This window comes from Acyrthosiphon pisum, chromosome X, assembly GCF_005508785.2.
Source record: "Acyrthosiphon pisum isolate AL4f chromosome X, pea_aphid_22Mar2018_4r6ur, whole genome shotgun sequence".
Taxonomy (NCBI): domain Eukaryota; kingdom Metazoa; phylum Arthropoda; class Insecta; order Hemiptera; family Aphididae; genus Acyrthosiphon; species Acyrthosiphon pisum.
The window spans coordinates 77,553,365-77,579,547 of NC_042493.1; the positions used below are offsets into that span (position 1 = coordinate 77,553,365).

The 26,183-nt window shown below is 29.7% G+C and overlaps 1 protein-coding gene across 3 annotated transcripts in view; it reads left to right on the forward strand.

Moving 5' to 3' along the window:
• The window catches only part of LOC100162780 (probable nuclear hormone receptor HR38), an 88,739-nt gene that overhangs the window by 19,912 nt on the left and 42,644 nt on the right, over positions 1 to 26,183 (forward strand). For 2 of the 3 annotated variants that reach the window (XM_029489573.1, XM_029489575.1), the window contains exon 2: positions 15,496 to 15,581. In XM_029489573.1, coding sequence (XP_029345433.1) covers positions 15,561 to 15,581 — 21 coding nt within the window. In that variant the 5' untranslated portion in view covers positions 15,496 to 15,560. Of the gene's footprint in view, positions 1 to 12,240; positions 12,600 to 15,495; positions 15,582 to 26,183 lie in introns of those variants that run through there. The other variant, XM_029489571.1, reaches the window with a different exon arrangement.

The window sequence follows — 26,183 nt, forward strand, 5'->3', positions numbered from 1 at the left end:
CTCCTAAAAATTGTCTGATTGAGACATGCACATATTAAAATATTATTATTATTGTTCGCACAATATTATTTTCTTGACTGTTGGTCGAAAAAAAACATAATTAAATAATTAATTGTCCGCAAGTGTGTTCGCAAAAATGTCCCCTAGGTTTGGTTGTGGGAGGGGAGTGGAGAAATTTATTTGTCATAATATGATAACCGTAATAATATATGCTATACTGTAGTTTTAAATGTTCGTATTGTGTGTATAATTAATTATATAAACTTAGTGAAAAATCGGCGATATTTACTGTATTTTAAATTTTAATCAGACGGAGACGTGTGAGAGTGAAATGAAACTTTTGCTTAGTGTTTATAGTATAAACATACTATAAAATTTATACTTAATAACATAAAACTGTTATTTAGTAAACAATGATTTTATTTACTGAAAAAAAAATAGCTTTCAAAAATATTTAAATATACCATTATGGGTACCTACCTGCCATATTGGTATGACAAAGCGGTTGAGGGGGCATGGCCCATTCCATAGCTCCCCGCCAATCCTGCGGGTGCCCCTAATTGTCCGATTTTGATTAACGGGGGAATAATTCTTTTTCGTTAGTTGTTCATCAAGTTGAATAAGTTCGACGAGAAAAAAAAATGGACCTCAAATATCATCAGAAACTAATTTGTTCAAACAAACAAATCAATAAACATGTAATAATATATAGGTATATTATATACCTAATACGAAAATAAGTATTTATTTCCGAAATTCCTGTATGATAACTGTCGCTGATCTCCGTACAAATAATAAGCCTAAGATCAGCCGACCGGGGGAAAAAAACAATTAGTTCTGAATTCCAAAAAGAAGAATTTTCTAAGTGACATATAAATATTATATTATGACGTTTCCACTAAGAGAATTCTGGAAGCAAACTATAATAGTTTATATAATGCAACCTAATATATAAGTATTTTTCATAACCTATATCACACATATTATATAATACTTAATAATGCACGACAGCGACCGGTGATTATAAGTATATTATACTATAATAGGTATTATTGCCTATTTGTAATAATATATTGATCGATACATTGATATTTTTTTTAGAGTTGGTATATAGGTTCCTAGAAAGTATTAAAGTTGTACCTATTTGAGTTAATTATTGAACACTTCAATGTTTTAATAAAAAAGAACGCAAAATCAAAAATGTATAGTTTTATTACTTTGTATCTGGATTTTTTATCATGGAAAAATATAATAATACCTTTGTCTTCATTTGTGAACTGTCACTCATTGAGACACTGTGTAAGTATCGCGTAACAATACTTTTTAAACATGCCCCAGACATCGGGTTTTTAGTTGGCGTTTTTCCTACTGTTTATATATGTTGTATACGCAGTGTTTTCATAAGTAAATACCATCAGAACAAAATATAATTGTTAGGTACCTATTGGCAATTTAAATTATTTAATGTACGGCACTATACCTATAAGTTCTTTAGGGACATTTTGAATTTACGATATTAGAGTTATATAATTTCCAATATTTTCGTACCTAGTCACATTATTTTATTATTATTATTATTATTATTATTATTATTATGTCATTTTTTACGATATTTATGGTCACATTTTAGTGTGTTTTTTTTCAAGACACTGTCCACGCACACAACAAGGTACAATAATAAAAAAAATAAATAATTATATTAGTCTCGAATTTTCAAAAGAGTAGTTCTCAAATTATTGACTCATATTTTATATCATATTATTATGATGAATTGAACCTTGGTTTCCGTATTGTGTATAATATCATTACGTACCTTTGTAATATCTACCGTTATTATCTGTCGCGTAGATCATCGTAGTGTTACGTAGGTACGTATAATTTTTTATAATGAAATTATACATTTTAATTTATTAATTTATTTTTCATGGATTACGTCGATTTGAATTTTTAAAGTATTTCTCTAGATCGATGTTTTCTTGCAGTCGTCTAAATTGACATCGCACACTTCCGCTGTTTGACCATAGCGTGTAAGAACCTCAAACGTACATTTCAACGTCTTTCCTTTTTATTTGTCGGAATATATTGTTTTTCCAAAACTCGTTGGTCGGAACACCCTCCCTCATCCCTCCCACTTCAAACACACAAACATTCACCGTACACAGTACGCACTGTCATTATTATTTTGTTATACTTAATTTCAAATATTATTGTTTACTCTAATTGTATTGTATGCGTTATTAAAATACGATACTTTCTCCACGAGGATGTTACAAATTCCTCATGAATTTCGAGTAGGCTTTATAAAAAAATATGTAAATATATACATAAAATACTTATATTATTATTATGCACCTATATATATATATATATATATGTGTTGTGTATACGAAATTCCACTAGACGCGCGCATATATATTTCATGATATAAAATCTGTATGCCTAAGTATATTATACACTTGACGAATTAAAGACGCGCCGACGAATTTTTAACTGCATAACTATACAAATTTCAATCACATTTTTTTTTCCATAATCGCCTAAGTGATTGTTTATTCTAAAATTCAAAATTATTGTATACATGAAGGTTGGTATATAATATACAGGCGCATAATTACCAACCGGGCCGGATTGAGTATAGAAATCCGGCCAATTTTCTCAGATATACAACAGTGGCTCTCCCCGAACCATAGGCGTAATTAGTTGGGAGCTAGAGGGGGCTTAACAGTGCCGCAAATAGGTTTTGTGGGACACTGATGTGAACAATTTGATGGAGCCTGTACTTGTACTCCAATAAAATGAGCAGTCTTACTGTCCCAAACGGTGCTGACAGACGCAAAAATAAAAATAAATAAATAAATAAAAAAACACACATCATTGTAAAATTAATATATAAATTCATCGCTCCGCTCAGAATCTAAAAATGTCAATTCTTGAATTGTTTGAATTATTTCTTTTGCGAATAATATCAAAATAATATCAATCTATTATTATGTACTATTATGTAAGTATCAACATTTTCCATTTTTTTTTTCGAATAATAACTTATCTTTAATTTTTCCTTTTGGTGATGGGCCTCCGCCCCCCCTCCCCATTTAAACATAAAACCTGGACAGGGAATTACAATGCATACCTTGCGTCCCCTATTGTTGCGGCACTGGAGCTTAGCCGCCAAAATATTTTTTTACCGCCCAAATAATATAATGGTAAATTAAAGAGAGTGGCATATAAATTTACGTAAACACTGCTTTAAACCACGGTGGTTAGTTAAAGGCTGTGAAAATCACCATATAATATTATATTATTTGTAATCTTCTATATATTATATTTTACGCTCCTCTGTATATTTCCACGAGTAAACGGATTTCGAAATATTTAGCCAGATTTATATAATTACTATTATGTAATATTTTATATTATACCGCATTTTTCGTTAGTATCTGTGAGGTTTATGTGATATTCTACGCGTAGTATACGTATCACTAGAATGCTTACAAAATTATATTATTTCATTTTGATTGAAACGTTGTTACGTTACACGACATCTCTATAGTTGTAGAGCAGAAGGCAACGGGAGACTACTACACGCATACTATTCCCAAGTAACCCAACAGTACAATTTCAGAATTCTAGAGAAATGAGATGTTTTTTTTAAGAATTAATTTCATTTAAAATGTCTTAGCATATTTCCACCATTACGAGTTTGATATTTAATGTTTACATTTTATGACGTTTCGTTAATATATAATGTAGTAAGATGAATAATACAATAATATTATATTATTAATTTACTTATTTATTTATTTATTTATTCAAAAGAGCTGATGTCCAATGATAATTTCAATATAAGAATTATAACAGAGATGTATTTAAACAGAAAAAATAAAAGATAATAAATAACAAAAACTTTAAAAGTTTTACTGTATAATGAATATATTATGGAAAAATAGTTCACCCCAAAAATCCAATAATATGATTACAAAAAGAATCAATAGAGTAATAATTAAATAAATAAATTATAATTTAGTATAATCAATTATATTTATATATATTACGTTAACATTTTGTTATTTTTCAAGATTGTTCGTATTTTATTTTGTTTTTATTTTTATTTTTTTATTTTTTTTTGATGCCGGGCCCTTTCGGAAGTTTGCAGTTTCGAGTGTAAGTTTTCGATCCGATTGTGTAGTAAATGGGCTTAAATGTAGTTTCCGTTTTTTTAAACCAGGTGGTGATTTCGTTTAAAGATAGTTGAAGTTTTTGGATTAATTAAGAATTAAGGATTGTTCTGTCGTTAACAAACATTGCCAGATGAGAGTTTGAAGGATTGGAGATATTATGACAGTAAATGTTAAAGAAGGTTGGTCCTCAAACTAGTAAAACTAAGATAGGGAGAAATCGGTACCAACACTAACTTGAAAGTCCAATTTTCTTTAAAGTATTTTATGATTTCGTATAGATATTTGAAAAGAATTTGAAAGATTAAGTAATTTAAATTGAAGTAAAAGTCTATGGGTGTCAGACCATACCAAACGCGTGTGTAAGGTTGAGAAACACAGCCATTGTATATTTTTTCAAGGGCACGTGCAATTGGATATATTTTCGGATATAATTTAAATGTTGTAAAATAAACTTTTGAGTCTCTAACTATATCGATAATTTATATCAATCTATATAGGTAATAGTAATATGACTAATATCTAAATAAATAGTAAATAGCGATATCTAATAATATTAAATAGTAACATATTATATTTATAATCTAGCCAAATAAGTTTTCAAAAATACTTGTAATTAATAATATAATAGTCTACATATAGACTTTATATTACTACAGTCCATATATAGACTAGAGTATTATAGTTAGTGACTTGTCGATAATTTTTGATGAAGCAAATTTACTTCCCGATTAATTTTCCTATTTTTGGTACGCAAGTAGTCTAGGTAAACAGCGAAAACAAAAATGTATTTATGATTAGGTTTGAAATAATAACTCTTATACCATAATATTACAGTCTCATTCTCACAATATTGATTTTAGAGCCGTATACATGTATAATATCAAAACCAATAATACAATTCAAAAATATTATAAAGGACGAATGTGTCAAAAATCTTCTGAGGAACTTAAACATTTAAGGAGAGCGAGAAAACCCGTTTTATTGGGAGGAAATGCAGTCCAGTGCTATTCGATTTGAACATTAGACGTATTCATAATATTATCGCTATCATCGCAATCACGGTGACTGCACGCTACAGATTATGATGCCAACGAATGATATTTACGCATTTATACATATTAAATTGTTGTAAAAGTACCGTGTACATAATTACCTATTATAAAAAATAAAAAATAGGCAGGACGAGTGTTGAAAATATATAGTTTATTTTATGGGCACCGCATCGCGTGCAGTGCAGTGTGGTGCATGTATAATTGCAGTGTATACATTATTATATTATGCATACAGAGTGATTCACACCTGAAAGTATAGTAAGTACCTACTAGATAATAAGTTAAATATTACATAAATATTTTTGTAAAAAAATTATTAAGGACTATAATTATCCTTACTAAAACTTATCTCACATTTATTAATAATTAACACTCGTTCGAATTTCAATATTAAACACATCAACATTTTGACAAAAACAAAAAGTCATCTGCTTGATAAATTACGATAAGTAATATCGATAGGTACTCTTTTTTTTTCATATTTATTTCAATTTGTACAATCTGTATAAAATATTTTACAATAAGCACAATACATGGAGGGATACATAAGAGGTTGACTATTGGTTGACTTGATTGAAGAAACTATTCAATAATAGTACTTCATTGGGTACTCTTTCAAAAAAAAATTAAGAAGCTTATTTCGTCTTATAGATGGTTTTCAAAAATTCTAATGATTTGAAAGTGCAGTCCTCAACTGTATTTGAACATTTCAAAAATCAGAAAACAAATAAAATGCACATTATTATTAATAGGTAAAAGCAGGAGGGTGAGAACCGTGCTTGGCGAATCGCCCTGTATATAATATAATGTATAATAATATATATATACCTAAATATAAAAAAAATCTAACGTGTCGCTCGCCAATATCTATATTATGCCTGCGAATAATCGTCGTGTCGGACTAATGACTATTATTAAACGCGTGTCTACATTATAAAAATAATATACGTAATGCACAAAACCGGTAGGTAGGTTTAGGTATAGGCTACAGGTGTTAAAATAATAATAATATGGGCACAGCCTCGTTCGGACTGTTCGGAGCGGACGCTGAACGTGCATTATAACAAGATTAACTATAAATAATGATAATAATATTATATATAGGTACCTATACGATAATATACGCAATATACCTAATAATATAATATTATTATTCCTAATCATTATTTACGCCACACAATATCATAATATTAATATTACCTAGGTATATTGTTATGCATTAAACACTTTTCGGCGAGTATCCTAAAACACGATGACCACCGCACAATCGGATATTATTATACCCATATTATAGCCATTATCAGTGGTGTGGTGTACACGATCGCATTTTACCGAGCCGATGACGTTATAAAAGGCTATATTTATACTGTTGTACTCGCTCGACAGCGTACGTATAACTGCCATCACCGGTGCATATAAGCGCAATTGTTATATATACAATCATTTGTTGTACTTATTATAGCTGTTATTTGTTAATATTATGTTTTATTAATTCGTAATTTTTTTTTCACCACTCATATTATACGAGTTTGTGTTTGCATTCCCGCCATTTTCATACATAGGAGGTAGGTTGGTAGGTAGGTCGCGTTTCGGCGATTATCATTAAATGATTATATATTTTTGAATCGAGGTTATCACAACGAGCACTGCTTAGTCGAGCAGTATTTCAACAAACCACCTATACGAGCCTCCTGCTCGTGTACCATAAAAGCCAATCCTATTAGGTATACCTAGAATAATATACGTCTATAATAGTCTATACCCACTAATGGTTGTCACACAATATAATATTTTATGTATTAGGACAGCATCAATAATTAATATGTAGCCTAATAAACTTTTTCATTCTTATTTTAAACCCTCCGTGCAGCGAGGGTCATTGGGTGAACAAATTATTATTATTATTACAATTTTAAAATACATATTATGCATAAGTACATAGAAACAAAAAAAAAGAAAAAAATTTAATTTGATTTTAATCTTATCCAATCGAATTTGATTTGAGTTCTTATATTATGAATTTAATATAGTGGTAAAAATTGATTAAGGTTATATTATGGCCATTAGAACAGCGTGAACTCGCTTGTGTGATTATTGATTTTATAACGGGTGAGGATGACTTAAAAATTAAAATTGTCTATTTTAAGGAGAACGTCCAATTGGTAATACAGTAATACTTTATTACATTTTGTCGAGTTTAACATTATTAGCAGTTAGCTATATACTTTGTCCATTCGTTCATTTTATTTTATGTCCCGAGTCCCTGATTCCAGGAAAAGAGGTTGATTTTGTAATCGTAATTTTATAGGCTAATATCTGATCGATTGTACATTTGTACCATTATATTTTTAAACTGTCTATAGCACTGAGAGATAGTCAGTAAAAATGACTGAGTCTTTGTTATGATATTCAATAGTTATTAAATCAAGAGCTTTTAGAACGACAGTGGATTTAACTGTAAATTCCGAACATAAGTTAGGGAAGTTTGAACATAATAGTTTCAAATTGATCCACACAACAGTAGCTCCAACCCCACCCGTATGCTTTTTGATGCACAAGTGAATATTATTTTCACTTGCCATATTTTGATTATATGATACTATAATATTGTTTATAAATAGAGGGAGATTAATATGTAGAATTTTTTTTATATTGAACGTATGTTGTTCATTTTGATGGAATCTTTCCATGGGGAACTTAGTACTGGTGTAATCGACAATTGTGAGTATACTCGATATTTCTAGATTTTTCTCTTGTAGTATAGTTGCGATAAGTAGAATTTTGGTTTAAGATCTCAAGTGAAAAGTGCGCTCGTAAATTTTAGTTCTTGATCTAAAGTTAATTTAAGTGTTCTTATAAATCAAGTAAAGTGGATAGATTGTAAATCCAGGGAATTTTACTAGAACGGTATAGGTATGCGCCGATTGATTGTGACCGAATATTTGGTTTATAGGTTACGAATATACTTCCCAGTGACAACTATACTGAGTTTGATGAGAAGTTGAAACCTCATGCCTGGGTCCAAGATTTGAGGTTATTAATGGTTTGAATGTTTGCGTAGATGAGTTTGATCAGTTTTTAGGCTTTTACTTTTGCAGCAACGAATACATAAAGTGTAAGTTGGACCGATAAATTTATATTTTTTGATACTGTTAATATAGGTTTAAGAAATTAAGTCACCAAAATTATAGATCTGTGTGAAACTCCATTATTTATTTGAGGAAAATGTTTTGACAGAGATTTGCTGGCAGCTCTTATACTATTGCAACGTTCTTGTTTTATGGAAAATATTGATACAATTCAACATTTAATAATGGCAAGATTGGTGGAATTAGCTCCCTTGTTTTCTTGTATAATTTCTTTACTAAAAATAAAATTATATTAATTGTATTTATGTTGCGTTCGTTAAAAATAATATTTTGAGCTTGCAAACGTGTTTATAGGAATATCTGATTGTATAACGCTTTAACAAGAACTTATAGTACAATTTTATTGAAACCACTAACAAAATATACACACATTTTTTTAAGAACTATTCGGTGTATCTACGTAATATTGAGTAGTTTGGTTGTACAGCAAGTCTAATAAGTAACATTATATAACCATATAAGCTTTCTTATAATATAATAAATATATTTATATTGCTAATATTATGAAAAATACATATAAATTTGTATGATTAAAATTGTTCATTTCACGTTTGTATGAATTAAATTAATTGATTTTAGAAAAATATATTGTCTATAGACTATTATAATTGGTATGTACATGACATACGCTCTTATATGAATTTTATTTTATCTTGCGTTATTTTTTCCTACATGTAAGTAACCAAGTACGTACCTACTTATATATAAATGCACAGCATGCGTCACATTTTTTAAATGCAAATATAGGTAGTCACAGGATTTACCAATCGATAGGACATTAGAAAACGGCTATATGCTTTTCACTTTTCTTAAAAGGTAAATTTTGATTGGAAGTATAATCGTTTGATAAAGTTTTGAACAAGTTCGGGCATGTAGTTTGAAGTAGTTTGTTTTGAAGCTCTTTTTATACAAACGCAATGGCAAAAATAATGTGTTTCTGACATAATTTTAGAAAGTCACATCAATAACCATGGACTAAGGAGAGTTGATAGTTTATAATAGATTTATAAAGTAATATACTTGCTAACTTAAGACAACAAAATTTGTACGTAAACAATATAGTTATAATGTTATAAAATAGTTCGTTACATTTTACAGATGGGTAACTACCTCCGTATCGACTATCGATCGTATTTTTTTACTGAGATCGATTAAATAAATATGAACAAAGTAATTTTTACAAATCTATAACCTTTTATTATTAACGAATGAAAAAGTTATCTCTTTCTACGCAGTATTACGAATCTTTGAAAAAGTTTATATTCCATAAATTCATAATAATTCAAAACGTATTCTTTACATAGAAATCAATTTATTCTTATTTTTTCTATCAAATATATACACAACAATATTCTATATTATTATTATTATGTAAAATATAATATTCATACCTGTACTATGTGCATACTCTCTTTCTACCTTTCAATCAAGAAATATAATACGTAATATAAAAATGTAATAACTTTTAAAACAATTTATTTTATATGACTAATATTAAATGATTATTGCACTCTTGTATGTTGACGCAGGCACACTGTGATGTATTGATAACTATTTACATTTTCTTATAATTTTTTTAAAAAGTAACTATAAAAAAAAAATGTGTTCGATTGGGAATAATAATTAAATATTGATCTTGATTATAATGGCATATTTAAGTTCGACTACCTATATTAAAATCACCACTGAATTGACATATTATACTTATAAGTTATAACTTCTACGCACACGTCGTTAAATTCTCCGGATGAGGTGTTTATGGGAAGTCGCAACTCTGTTTGTCATCGATTTTGATCTCAGACATTTTGTCAATACCGTGAGTTGCGTAAACGCCTTAATAAGTGCGGCGATCGGAGTGGGTGTTTATTCAATCGATTTAGATTTATTATAGAAACCCATTATAAACTCAAGTTCGCTTAAAATGTTCCAATATTATAGGTAATCGTAAACGCGTTTAAATTCTTTGAGCTCTTTACTATTTTCTTACATGTCAAAAATATTCATTTCATAATGTCTATAGTTAATATACAATATACCTATATATATAAATTGTGAAAATATCTGATTTTCGACTGTGAATAACAAAATATAGTATTCTCGTAATTTCATGAGGGTCATAAGCCGTTACATCTACTGCAAAATATATTTACATACCTCGCCCTAACCGTGAACAGAACTATAACGTACGTGACGATTGCGAATACCATATACTATCAGCTATAATAATTGTAATAATATATTATTATTTCTGTCGAAAGCGGTTATTTACTCGCGGCGAACGATGAAATTATAATATATTATCACAATATAATATGATTCTAGCCAGTTATTAGCCAACTATTAAATAAATTGAGGCACAATATATAGGTAATTGTTGACATCCACCCCATGACCAGACTAAAACTCTGCTGTACCTACATTTGCAGGTGTCGAGTGTGTGGTATAGCTCGTCGTTGAGTAAGTCACTGTAAGTGTATGTGTTAAATTTGAATTCAGTGACAAATCATTGGATACGAAAAACAATTCTAACCGAAGATGATCTGTCAGTCTATAGGTAAATATTACTAGGAAGTATATTTTATGATAAATTGAATTAATTTTTTTTAATCATCGATGATTGATATTAAATTATTACCATAATGGTATATAGTATATTTATAGCATATTATTATACATATTATTATTATTAACTTTTTGAGACAATAATGATTTACCACTTTTCGTAGAACAATGTGATTTTAGATATGTGGAAGAAAATATACAATAGCATACAATGTATTAATCTAAATTTATTAAAAAAGTCATTGCGTAGATAAATAAAATATGATAATGTACCTTATTATTATTGGAAACTTTTTGCTTTTGACCATCAGTACCATTTTCATATCAGAAAATGTGATAAGTGGAAGATTGAAACATTTTTTCTACTATAAAATAAGAGTGCCCGGACTCCCAGGAAAATAAACACACATCGTTGTAAAATCAATACACACTGTTCGCTCGGAAACTAAAAAAGATAAAATACTTAAATGTAGGTAACAAATTATTCATAATGGAAATCTCACTGCTGACTTTCGCCTATCTATATATACATCTACAAACCTTACACCCAACCTACGGTGTCTTGAGTCCCGTGCCTGGAAAAATTAACTTCACGCCGCCACTGAATTTCGAGATAGGACGAGGACGGAACAAACAATGCGTACTATTATAATCTAAGAGAAAAAAAAGATTTTAAAGCTATTTCTTGGGCACTGGGCCGTGGTCGACTGCAACTCCGTTTCCGTCGCCGTTGAATAATAAGCACCGTTCGATTCGGAGCAGGTCGTACAATGACGGCGATGTACAATATTATAATATTTTACTATTATATTATTATTATTATTAACATAAGCCTTACAATATATATTATAAAACACTCGCCTTAAATAATATTGTACGCTTATATACAATACGCGCGCGGTGTGAAACCCGAGAAGCGCGCATGTCAAAACAATATAATATACAATATATAATGCACAACAGTTTAATAACATTATAATAACAACAATAACAACAACAACAATACAAGAGCACCTTATACGCGAGTGTCTGTGTGTGGGTGTGCGTGTGTGGGTTCGCGTATCGTTTTTATGTATCCTCGGGGAGACGCCCGCCGGTCCCGCCCCCGTCGCGATTTCGGGCCGTAATAAGGGTCGCCCGCCCGCCCCGCCCTGTCAAAGGGTCTCGGGCCCGACACGACGCGTGCACACGAAAAACGGGCGCACGCCGAAACGCCATCGCCATCGTCGCGATATTTAAAATAATAATAATAATATCATTTTGTCGCACTCGAACCGTCGCAGTGGACGCGTCGACGCGTTCATACGGTTTAATAATAATATTATATTAATATATTCCGCAACCTCTTCGTGTTCCAGACGTGCACGCGCCGCCCGAATTCGCGTTGAGCTCCTTACCGAAGATCTCTCACTCGGCGGCGTTTTTATATTATTATAGGATAAGTGCCGTTTAAGTTTTCTCTTCTTGGCTTACCGATTTAACGTAGTCCGATGACCGCAGGTGGCCAATAATTATATTTTTAGTCCGCTGGCCCCGTGTATATGACAACATTATCGGCATTATTATTATTATTATTATTATTACTATCATAAAACACCGAAAACCATCGTCTCGGACGGAATTAATACCGTCCGACATGCTGTCGTCTTACAGAAAAGGTTAGTGAGTATTATTATACCTGTATTATCATTATGTGGCACGCGGATATCTGACGTGTTTAAATGCGATTTCGGCGTAAAATAATTATTATTACTGTCACATTACGCCGTGTCACACGCGTTACAATGTCGGACTTAAAACGATATTATTATATAAACGGTTAAGGTCCAAAAACGGGTAGTGTACGTCATATTAAACCAGGTAATGCGTATATAACTTATTCGAATAAACAGTTTAATATGTACATTATCCGTTTATCCACCTTAAATATAGTGTAGGTATAATGTATCCAATCAATGTATATACTATAGCAGATGTTCTATAGATAATGCATTATACTATAACAATCGTAAGCTCATATAACCGGAGTTTGGGTGATGTGTATAGAGTTCAGAGTATTCTACTGGCTTTGCGATTACATATTTTATTTTATAATAGCATTAACTATTCTAATCGTAGAAATTTTTTTAAAAATTTGAAAAAACCGGTAAAAATATTGTACCCACATTAACTATTTCACTCAAAGATTTTTTTTCGTGGGTAAAACCTCTAAAATATCTATTATTGTTGCGTCAAAAACAATTATGAACTGACGATATTAATTAATCAAAGTATGTAACTTCATCTAATCAGCCGTAGATATAATGTGGAAGTAATACCCTAGAAAATAACGAATAGTTAGTAAATGTTTTATAAATAATTTTTTTACTTTATACGGTGGGTATGCGATGTGTTCACCATATACCCGAATAATGTGTAGGTACATATTATCAGTCTTTCGTACTTTACCCGTAACTTATAGGTAAGTACATATTTTATACACGGTGCGGGCGGTCTCGGCATAAACGTTTCTAATTCTCTTCTTCTCGTGTATCTGTGGTGTTATTGTTTTTTTTTCGGTACGAACGCGCAAAAATCCGATGGCTATTTCAGCGTAATTTTTTCTGCGGACGTTGTCTCGTGAGAAAATTCCTGACGAGATGTCTTACAAACGTACTCAGTTTAATATATACGCCACACAGATATTGAACAGGAGCACGCACGCACGCACACACACACACACACACGGCTATAAAAAATACCAGCTATGTGCAAAACGCTCATATAAGTGTTGGGTAACCCTCCCCCCAACCACGTTCTAGTTTGCTCGAACCAACGTAATGATTCGTAGAGTTACAATAATAGTCGAGAAGACTCGAGAGACATCGCGAGAACATAATATAATATTGTTATTATATTAATATTATGACGATAAGCACTATATAATCGAGGAAGACCAAACTTTTATTGGGAACTTTGGGAAAAATCTTTTTCGTTTCCGCCGACATACGAACGACTTTGATTTTTATTTCTGCCAAAAATAATATTTTACGTAGTTAATGAAACGCACCAATGCAGGGGGTTTCACTTTGTTCAGTCAGTTATAATCGCCTCTTTAGTAATCTATACGTAAACATTATCTTTGGTTTTATACCCACGATTATGTATGATAAAACAAAATGAATAGAACAAAATATTGCTGTTTGTCACATCGACGAAGGATGAGTGCATCATAATATACGTACCATTATAATACTTACCTGTCAATTATTTTGGCGTACGCGTGTTATTGACTATTATAGTATATTATATACATATATATTATTACATCTATACTATTATGAGTGTTTAGTGTTTACAGTGAAGTTAAAATAATAAAATCGTGTTTATAATTTTATACCTTACTATTTTTTTTTTACCAAATAAAATTATAGAAACTGACACGAATTCATTATGTCATTTTTTATCCATTTAATACCTATAGGTACATGTTGTATGTACGATTGAATGCTTAATGTCATATATTTCAAACACAATAATTAGTTATTTATTTTGATAAATTATAAATTAAAAATTTTGTATGAAGTATTCTTGGCTTACTTAAACAAATATTGTCTGTTAGGATTCGAGTATGCAACGACATCATTGCCGAATAATGGTTTTAAACATTTCAGTTCAAACCATGGGAAACAGATCCATTCTAAAACGTGTTTAAAACGTTTATGTTTAAACAAATCGAGCATGGTTGATGGTTAGGTATATTACCGACAATTTATTGTAATTGTGGTGAACCAGTCGTTGGAAGTTTCAACAGTTTTAAAAATATTTTTAAACTGCACAACATACCTGAAGGTACTTCAAATAATATCAATTGAAACAAGAAGGAAATTCTAAGTGAATTGCTTTGAACTCTAAAATAGCTTGCTGAGTTTTGTCAGTAGTTTTTCTTTTTAAATGTTTTATAAGCCTGAAGTCGACTAACACCATCAAAATTGTTCGTCCGCGGGATGATTGCCTGTCTTAGCCTCTCCCCACAAATACGACTGCACTGTACTGAACATCCGCGGTTCTTTTCGTTATCATATTATTTCAATAATTAGATATGGTGGGTAAAATATAGCTAATATAATATTATAGAACTTAGGTTAGACATTTTATTTTAATGAGATAAGATTAATCATTATTAATTAGATATTATTATTATATAAAATTGAGAAAAATTAGAAAACAATACACCTCATCCTAAATAAACACGTGTACTGTGAAGTACTGTTGGTGAATAAAAAATATTGAAAAATGTTCTAACACAACTATAGGTAGGTTATAATCGATGAAAATGCGTAAACCGATCTCACATTCTTAGACTATACCTACCTAAACGAAATACGAATGATTGACCGCGCTGTAGTAGTAGTATAATAGTATTAATTAATAATAATTAATTATTAGGACACTGGACAATATTCTATGAACGTGTGGGTATTATATTATCATACAATGTACAGTATACTTATTTACACACCTGTACGTTGTAACTCCACTATGATCTAACCGTTTCTATTCAATTTGTTTCAGGAAAAGAAGATACTTCAAACGAAGTATACCATTCTACTGGTCCGTCGTACCCAAGTCCATCGAGTATGCTTCTATTCCAGACACAGGTTAGACACAATGATATAATAACAATTAATAAATGATTAGCCTCTCGCTACATTTTTCCGGCCTAATAAAACTTCTGACGACGGCATTTTGTTCCCACGTAATGATGATTATTATTATTGTTTGTTCGGGAACGATTCGCGTCGATTCGATCGATTGCACTTGGTATTTTTCCCGAACACGGATTTTATGTTTTAAAAAAAAAAGCGTCTATACTACACCAATTAATATATAGTCTACAACATATTATAATACATTGAAAAAAATAAATAACATAACTCGAAGGGGAAAAATGATTTACTATTACATATAGGTATACGGTTATATTATATTATACCGTACTAGTTTTAAGCGTCAACTTACGTGTAGGTACTTTTAATTATTCTCCAGTCATGAGTTTGTGTCTAAATTTAAATTTGGATAAACTACTAGTTGGCTTGACGTATAGGGGAAAAAACGTTATAATGTACCTACGCTGCCAATCACGTTCAAAAGTTTGTCATGAATTTATTTATGTCGAGGGCAGCTTCAAGCGGGGTTGCTCTAGTGGTATACATTATAACATAATAATTAAAAACTGTTAAAATGAAACTCAAATGTTTATTTCATATATACTTTTCAATTTAACCTTGTAATTACTTATACACGAGTTGGATAAACATTTAACTTTAATTAAATTGTCATTTGTTACAATATATTTTAAAACGAAAATATTTATCGGATAACTATCGTTAGGTGCTGTTAATAACTGCGTAATAGGTGTAATGGACATTTTTATAAAGATAACGGTAAAAAATATTTTTTTTTAAATGTAAAAGATGTTACGGTTACCGATAGTTATCATCGCACCACGTTCAGCAGTCAAATCGAATGGATATTTTCTCCCCTACAATTTAATGAAGTTTAAGCGACATTTTCTGCCTGACTTGACGCATTTTCTCATAATATGTGTGATACTTACCTAGAAAATCCTACCTATATATACTATATCTATATATTATATTATATAGCGAAATCGATGTGTACAAAATAGCTTTTTCTATCTTGTTATTTGCTTGGTGTGGGTTTCAATATAACAAGGTGACGGGTATATTAGTTCCTAACAGTCCGATCAGACGAGAGACCTTAGCGGTAATAGGTGCTGCCATAAAACTCATATCCGGCATTGATCCGTAAGTACGAGGTGAAAATATCCAAGATTTTTATGATTTGTCGATTTTGTAATAATTATTACATCATTTTATAAGGTCGTAGAAGATTCCGATTTTTATTTGATAAAAATTGTGCTCAATTTTCGGAAAACAGCATTACAAAAATAATCATATCTGCTACAACTATTATTATTACGTATACGTGTTCTATAAAAGGCACACATTTTTTCTCCATCTCACACATGTAAAATTATTGTTTTAAATCATCTCCTCTGCATTCTCCGTAAATATACGGATGGATAATAATCCATCGTGATTATATTGTTGAAATCGAGATACTATTAATACCTATTAAAACAATTATAAAACAAAACATTGTCTGCGTTTTGTCAGAAGCTTTTTTTTAAATGTTTTATTTTTAAAAAGTCATGGATAATTAAGTAAGTTGGTTAAAAAATTTACTTTTTTAAAAATAAAATATTTAAATTTAATTTATTTAAAATTTATAATATGTACAGGTAATGTTCTTTATAATTGTTGTAATAGTTAATGAACTACCGTAATTATTACAGTATAGTAATCTCAGTGAGTGAACTACGGAGAGACGTTTATTATTTTATTATTCTACATAGGTGTTATGAAAAGAGAGAATATTTTTATTTACATATGTCTTAAAGATTAACACTCATTTTCTCGAAAAGTATTGATGTTTTTAAAGATGTAGTATGTTAGACAATTTAAAATCACTCCTAAACAAACTTTTTGAAAAAATTATAAATATTACAGAGTTTTATAATTATCATTTTTACGATTGTCTGGTTATAGTTTTTAACTTTTTTGAATGTCAGCATAGATATTTAATTTCATAACCATCGACGAATATTTTACTGGGAAATGTAATAGGTACCAACAGAAAATTGAAATGGAAGTCCCTGCCTATTTATTATAGAAGTTAATCAGTTATGACTTTTTAATAATTTATAAAGCATTGTGTTAGTATTAATATAAGTACTTATATAATAGTCATTTAATTGGAAATTGTCTGGTTATCGTAAGCAATGTAGCATTGAAGCCTGTCAGTCGTATAGGTATATAATACACTTATTTACTTTCGATTAAGGCTTATCTGAACAGAAGTCTAAGCATTTATTTACTTATTTATTTAAAAAACCAAAATTATCATAACAGGTGGTATAATACTGTAGTAGGTTATAACTTATAACCAGTGTTGAGAATATATGTAACAAACATTTCATCTAGATAAGATTCAGATAAAAATAAATACATTTTACATTTATCTAGATTGGATACAGATAATCTAACTGTTTCCCGATACTAGATCAATGACTATCCAACACTCGGCTGCGAAATACTTTATTATCGTCCATTATCGGTAGTAGGAGCCTCTGTAGCTTTGGAGATTACATTCGATTCTCTTTTCTGTTTTACAAATTGTGCAACGGAAAATATTCACTCTCAATCTTTTTTTTTTTTTTATTCAATAAGAAAATATACAACTATACAATTAAGCACAACAAGTAATAATGATGAAGAGGATTACATAACATTAAAAATGGCACGATGTAGGAGGGCTCCCAATGGAGCTACCTACTTGAATCGTTTTTTAAACTATTTTTATAATATTCCAAAGACACAAATAGATTTATTATAATTTTACTTTAAATCCAATATATACGACCACACGTATTATGGTAAATAGTCGGTCTATGTTTAGATGATAACCGTATTAAAATTCAATTTTTTTTTAAAAGTCTCTTTGATCGATTCTGGAAAATTTGAAATTTAAATTTCCAATCCTTTGATAAATAAACTGCCTATATCAAGAGTCAAAATCAACCAAATAATAAACAAACAGAAAACAACAACTTTACCTGCCTAATGAATATTACATAAAATACACACACACACACACATATAATTACATGTACCATACTAACACTAGCTACTATATTATTATTATATCATTGATTTTTTTATAATATACAAGAAAGTACCTTCTATTAACTATATAATAGTGTTTTATCAATTCGATAATATTACATATACCTACGTCAACAACCTACCTTGGTACTTTACCATATGTATTTATATAGTATTGAGACATATCAATCAGATTTATACCCGAGCTTATGTAAGAAGGAATACTTTATAATATATGTGACGACCAGAAATCATTAACAATTTTAAACGGTCGGATTGTTTGTTATCGACGCGACCAATTGTCCAATAATGGTAATATTTATTGATGATTGTATGCATAGATGCATATTACATGTACTTCCCCGTAATACTATATAATACGCCTCATTCAAGTACAATTATTATCAATCATCGATATTGTAATCATAATATTCATCGATATACTCATACGCACTAATACTGTTATAGTACCTATTATATAGCGATCATATATTATTATAACCATACAGGCACGTTAATCAGGTAAACAAGAACTAATTTTACATTTACCTACCATAACGACTCGAACTCGAAAGGCAGTGTTCGGACTTATCTAGATAAATGTATGAATATCTAGATAATTATTTGTTCATCTTTTATCTTATCTAGATAAATAGTTAGAAGGTATTTAAACGTTTATCTTCGATAATTTTTCTACTAATCTAAATAAATTCATCTAGATACATTTTTTATTGATAAATATCACGAAATTGAACCAAATTTTTAAATATTTATACAGATTTTCAAACAAAGTTTATGGTTTATAAATAATGTAATTATTTTTATTTATATCATTATAATTATTATTATGTTTCTAGTGCCCAACTAAAATATACTAAAATTTATAACCATTTAAAAAATAATTGTATCTTTTTTTTATCTAGATAAAAAAGTATTTATCTTTATCTTTATCTAGATAAAAAAATACTTATCTAATCCGAACACTGTCGGGAGGTAACATATTATTAATATATTAAACGATTTGCGAATAATTGTACAGATAATATAGTATAGTCAGAACAGTTGTAGTTTTATATCAAACACATAATGTAAAAATAAGAATATAGTATAAAATGAAATATGCATTTTATCTACATTTGAATATTTTGTGAAACTTTATAAAACTTTTATGTAATTTATTGTCAGGGTGTAACAGATTTACTCCAAAAAAATATTGATATTTAAAAAAAATTGCTAAAAAAATAAACTACTTGACTTAAATAAACGTTTTTATCATTAAAACTACTTTACTTTAAAATATAAGTTTCTGTTCGATTTCAATCCCAGGTTCAGGTGAATAATAATTAATATTATTATAAAGGAATAGCCTCGGCCACAATATATATTGATACCATACACCATAATAAATAACGATAATAATCATACATTTTTGGGTCGTATAGGCTATAGCGATGATACACATCATCATAATATATTTTATAACAGTCATCACTAACATCTACCTACTGTACGTCTGTACTACAGTATTATAATAGGTATTAAATTATAAATATAAATAAACATACAAATAAGTACCTCCTGATTGCTGTATCCATACTATATTATTATAATAATAATTGCATAAAGCCACACTTTATATTATTATATACTTCAAACCTATACGTTCCGAGTTAATAATAATAATAATGATAACAATATATTATAACAAAAGCGAACAATACGATATTAGTATAAAATTAATAGTCCTTTGTCGGTATGGCGGTGTACTGACACACACACACACATAAAAACACACACGTACATATATATATATAACACGAGTGAGACGCGGGTGTTTTCGGACGTGCGGGGGTGTAGGATTTGATACGGACGAGCTGTTTCCCGAGTCGCTGACATTTATGAACAAAACGCTTCATCGCAAGACAACTACCCTCCTCCCACCCCCCGTGCACGCGCAAGTACCTCCGCCTCCGCGGCGGCCACCGACAACCCCTGTACACCGCGCTCGTATATAATATTATAGCTTCACGCACCGAATCACACAACTCGCTTAATAATAATAATATGTTCGTTTTGCGAAATTTGCCGCCAGCCCGGCAGCCGCATTCGATATTTAAAAAAACGCAGTCCGTTTGGGGCCTCGGCATTAATATATAGGCAAGTACGATATATATATATATATATATATTATTATATAGGTACTCGGACCTCGCGAGTACATTATAGTTAAGGCATACCTATACATACTATATAATAAGTACCTATACGAGTGAAATCTGCACGAGTGCCGACCATCCCCCTATACGCGCTTACCTATAATATAATATATAGGGCAAAAGCCAAAATCGAGTAAGCCCATCATAAATGTCCGAGCGAAACGTGATCTACCACCACGGTAGACACTTGTGGCCAAAACGACACACATTTCAAATTTTGCACGGCAAACCTATTATAGTTGTGGTAGTAATTTTGGCAGCTACAGGAACAAATTATGTACAAAATAATTAAAATTGTAGGACTTCATTACGACTATTGATGATAAAAATTTATGCCAGAAACAAAATAGCTGAAGTTCGAGGAACAACAATTAATTACTAGGTAGCAAAGATGTGCCCGACAGTGAAATACCATTGAGAACGCAGCGAGTATTTAAAATTCGTTAAAATATATTTTGTATGGTTCTAAATTCCATGCAGGTACTAAATATTTTGCCATGAATCTTAACATAATATGATTCGTGAATTTTAGAGGTTTCTGGATGAGTTTGCGATGATAGATTTTTTAATATTCATTATACACAACTACCTGGCATTTTAATGGAGGCTCATATATTTTTGCACCAGATATGGATTTTTCAAATTTATTTAGTCATGTTGATCTTATAACTGGTCGTGTGGTCCTAAACCAAAAATTTACTGAATTACAGTTATTCAAAGTTAGACAGTATGTATCAATTTTATAGATACATACTGTTAGAAATTCAAATAGGGGATATACCTATTATGTTTTGATATGCTAAATATATGAATTTTCGTCACATATTTACATAAAAAAAAATATATTACGAATTCTTAACATTTTAGGAGTATTTAAAATTATTTATTTGTTTTCAAGCTTTAAATAGTTGTAACTTAAAAAAATTAGTGCTTAAAATCATATAGTTAATGGATTAGGATGACTGAAAATATATGAGAAATCTACCTATATCTGTTAGAAAAAAAATAATATGGGGTCCAATGAAAAACCTAGTTATACTGCAAATGCGCGTACCATATAGGTACCTACTGGTTAAAATGTTCACATTTTCCAAAACTGTGAATTTTATTACTATATTATTATATTATATGACGCATCGTTATCAAAACAAACCACACTTCAATATCATGTTATATGGATAAGACATTTAGTGATTTAAACGTCTTCTAAGAATCAAACAACCCACAGCTTGTTTACTATTTCCGTGCGACAATTTTCGCAAAATGTAGTCAAGTTTTAAATTTATTTCAATAGGCACTTACTTAAGTATGCAAGCATATTATGATGATTATATGATAATATGTGATATTGACCTTGCGGCAGTGCTATAATATAATATAATGAACTGCAGATATTTCCAATTTATTGAAAAAAAAAAAACAAAAAAAAATTTTCCAGACTCGGGTCCCCCGACAATAATTTATAATGTATAATTTATTATTATATTATAACCTATAGTGTCGAGTGTCATACGCCTCCCCCGCAGTCCACGCATCGTCATCCACTCACCTGCACCTCTAGATAGTTGGTTTATAAGTGCAATTTTTTAACTGGAATAAAATGGAACAAATCTTATCGTGTACATGTGTTGTACCTATATAGGTAGATACGAAAAAATATATATAAGTATATAATATTTTATATTTTATACGATACCACGACTGTCCTAATTAAGGGAAAAGGGAGTTAGGCGTTGGTATACCCCTTTGAACAGCAGCAAAATGTAGGTAATATAATATTCCAATGCGCTCGTATATAATATAATATATATATATACATATAATGTATATGCCATACCATGTAGCTCACAATATAATGTAACTTAAAAGTCGAAATGTATAATTTTATACGGGTTATTGGTTTATATTGTTACAATATATTATACATCATATGTGTGCTGGTGCACTTTGTCCGGGTCATTGAAGTATTTTATAACTGCCAGACTGTCAGAGACCAGACGGCAGACACCCCAATTGAAAAAAAAATCCTAGTTGTGCGCCACTTATATTACATGTACCTATGTGATTTAATATGTATACATTTATTACAAATTCGCGTTCACTCGAAGCCCATAGGCATAGTATATGCTACAATGTACCTATACAAATATAATACAATGATGCGTATGAACAATTTCAGACAATGTTATGACGAACTCGTTAAATATATTATATTATAGCAAGCAATAATATTATTGTATTTGAACTCTGAAAGCGTAAAATCGATACTTATAAAAAAAAAAATTATGTTTAGGTACGACCTATAACTACATGATACCGATTTTGGAGCGTTCCTCCACAATTATTGATTATTTAATCAAAAAACATAAATAAATCCAGTAAACAAAGTGAATCGGAAGACCTCACAAAAAAAAAAAAAAAATGATGTGACTTAAACGTATGATACAAATTGTGAAAATTAATGGTAAGAAAATAATTTAAGAACCATGTCAGGAAATTTCCAAAAATAATATTTTGAAAAAAGTTATTACGTTATAAATCAGTTTATTAATAAAATATTAATATTTTAAAAAATTAACTGTTTGACTTGCATAAATCAGAATTACTATCGAGGTTTCACTATCAAAATTGTTTTTATAATCAGATTTAAAAATTGGCTATTTTTTAAAAATAATTTTTTTACATTATTCGTGTAGCGCAAGTTTTATATTGATTAAAACAAAAATTATTTTATCTGTGAGTTCTTCTTGTGACACTCTGTATATTTTTAAAATGTTCATATTACTGTCTAATGATCTTTATATACCTACTGTAATAATAATGGTACCTATTTTGTAATATCGACTTTAACTTGTTAAATTCAATTTATTCAGTAAAAAATGTAATATTTATTAATCATTGTCACAAATAAATATTTAAATTTTCATCAATAATGTCGTATCTGATTCTTATAACATATTGTGTATTAAAGTGGTTTATAGATAGAAAAAAAGTATATTTATATAAGTAGACTAGAATTTGTATAGGTATAACCGTATAGCCGTATGGTATATACTATATATATATATATATATATATATATGCTCGTAAAGTCGTAACTTGTTGTTAATGAATTCATTAAGGGGCTTGGTGCCAGTTTTTAAAATTTTCCACAGTTCTATACAATTTGAAAATTCAATTTTATATTTCAATTGCCACCTTAATTATAATACTTTTCCACTAATCTACTACCCGATACCTATTAAGGGGGGGAGGGTGATAGGATGTATTATATCGAAAAAAATGACCTTATGGTGATAATTTTCAGGCCTTGTAGAATTGTCGGAAATTGATAACTATCTTTTTTATCTGAAAGAAGAAGACTTTCGACATGCCGCATCGAACTGATATTTTATTTTAATGGTATAGTATAATTTATAGTAAAAACACTTAAAATTGTATTATTTTGGAATATATGTTATAAAGTTTTAGATTAAAATATTGAAAAATTGCATCGATGCGGCCTGTAGAATATAATTAATAGAAATAAAAAAATTATCAAATTTGATTGATTCTAGAGAACAGGATCATTATTCCCGTTGAACGTATTTTTGTGAACAAAATTACATTGGCACCGGACGCCTTAAACATAGTATTATTTCTAAACTGATTAAATAAATTTGTTTTTTTCATGCATGCGAGCTCATAAAATCGACTGCTAACCAGGTATGTCCAAGAATTTCGGTCCACCGCTGAGTGGCGGGTATACAATATATATATAATATATAGGTAATATGATAAATGATTATCGATGAATCCAAATATGATACGTTTATATTATAATATAGCTGACATGTTATTGTATTATAATAGTATAGATGACAAAAGACGGTTTATGTATACGTTTTTTGTAGGTATCTATGCATATCTATATAATATAACTAGCTGAACCCGTGCACTTCGTTGCCCGTAAAAAATAGCAACTCTTAAAAAAATTATGATTGTTCAACTTTTTTTGGGCGTAACTTGCTGCAGTAAGTGCAACTCAGCCACCCTACCAGGGTTATAGGCGATGTTCAATAATTTGATTTGATACAAGCTTTTACCTGATCTGCTCGAATAACCAATAATAAATAAATACTAATTTCTACTGTAACCTGTAACCAATGGCAACTATTAACAAATAAAAATAAAATTTCCAATTTCCATCGTAAACCTCAATATCCCTGGTTGAGCACGTCTTTAAAATGCGAATTTCAGCAAATCCTTTCTTATTGCACGGTGAAAATATGAGAAGAACCTTAATTCCAAATTTCAAGTTGATCCGTTGCATAGTTTTTGAGTGATCAGTGACTACTTGGTATTTGGATTTTATATGTATAGATATTAATATATATATATACACTATACTTGCACCGCGGCGTGTACCTATCTATTACATGTTCATTCATTATATTGTTAGACTAATAAAATAATATTATTTGTCCAAGTCTGATAAACCAAGGCAATCAGATCGATGTCACGCTTCCACAATACACGTCTACAACAGTACAACTACTAACGGACGTAAGAATAAAATATTTTCGTAGGGGGTTCAGATTATAGGAATGTATTATATTTTAGAACAAAAATACCATGGACACGAGTCCGACAACATATGGGCACAACTAATTTATACAGTAAAAACAAGGTCTCGAAATCATAATCATTAAAAATATTCTAAAAAATCAAAGACTATGTTCCAATCAAATTTTTTTTTAACAATAGGTATACAAAATTTATATTGAAATGTTACATTTAAAATGTAATTAAAAATAAAAAAACAATTATATTGATATTGAGCAAATATATAAAAATTATAAAATCATAAAATTAACATATATTTTAATATAATGTACTAATATCGATAAGCAAAATTTTAAATTGAAATCAAAAAATTGATTTTTTATTTCAATCCTTGCAAAAGTCTGGACTAAAAACATGACCTGAAATTTCGAGTGAATGTGGTCCATTACGCCCATGATTTTATACTTGTTTTGAATTCTAATTTTGTTCAATTGTGCAAACTTATAAAGGTTATAACCAGTATTGCGACCTATCTAGATAAATTTCTATTGGTCATCTTTTTATTTATCTTAGATGAAAACTTTCTTATAATTATTTATCTAGATAATATTTTATGTATAGACATTTATTTAATATTGTAGTATGATATACATTTTTACATTTTGTGTGAAATATCACAAATTTTAAATGCTTATATCTCCCTTGAAAATTAAAATATAAAATAAAATAATTCCTACTACTCGACTCATAA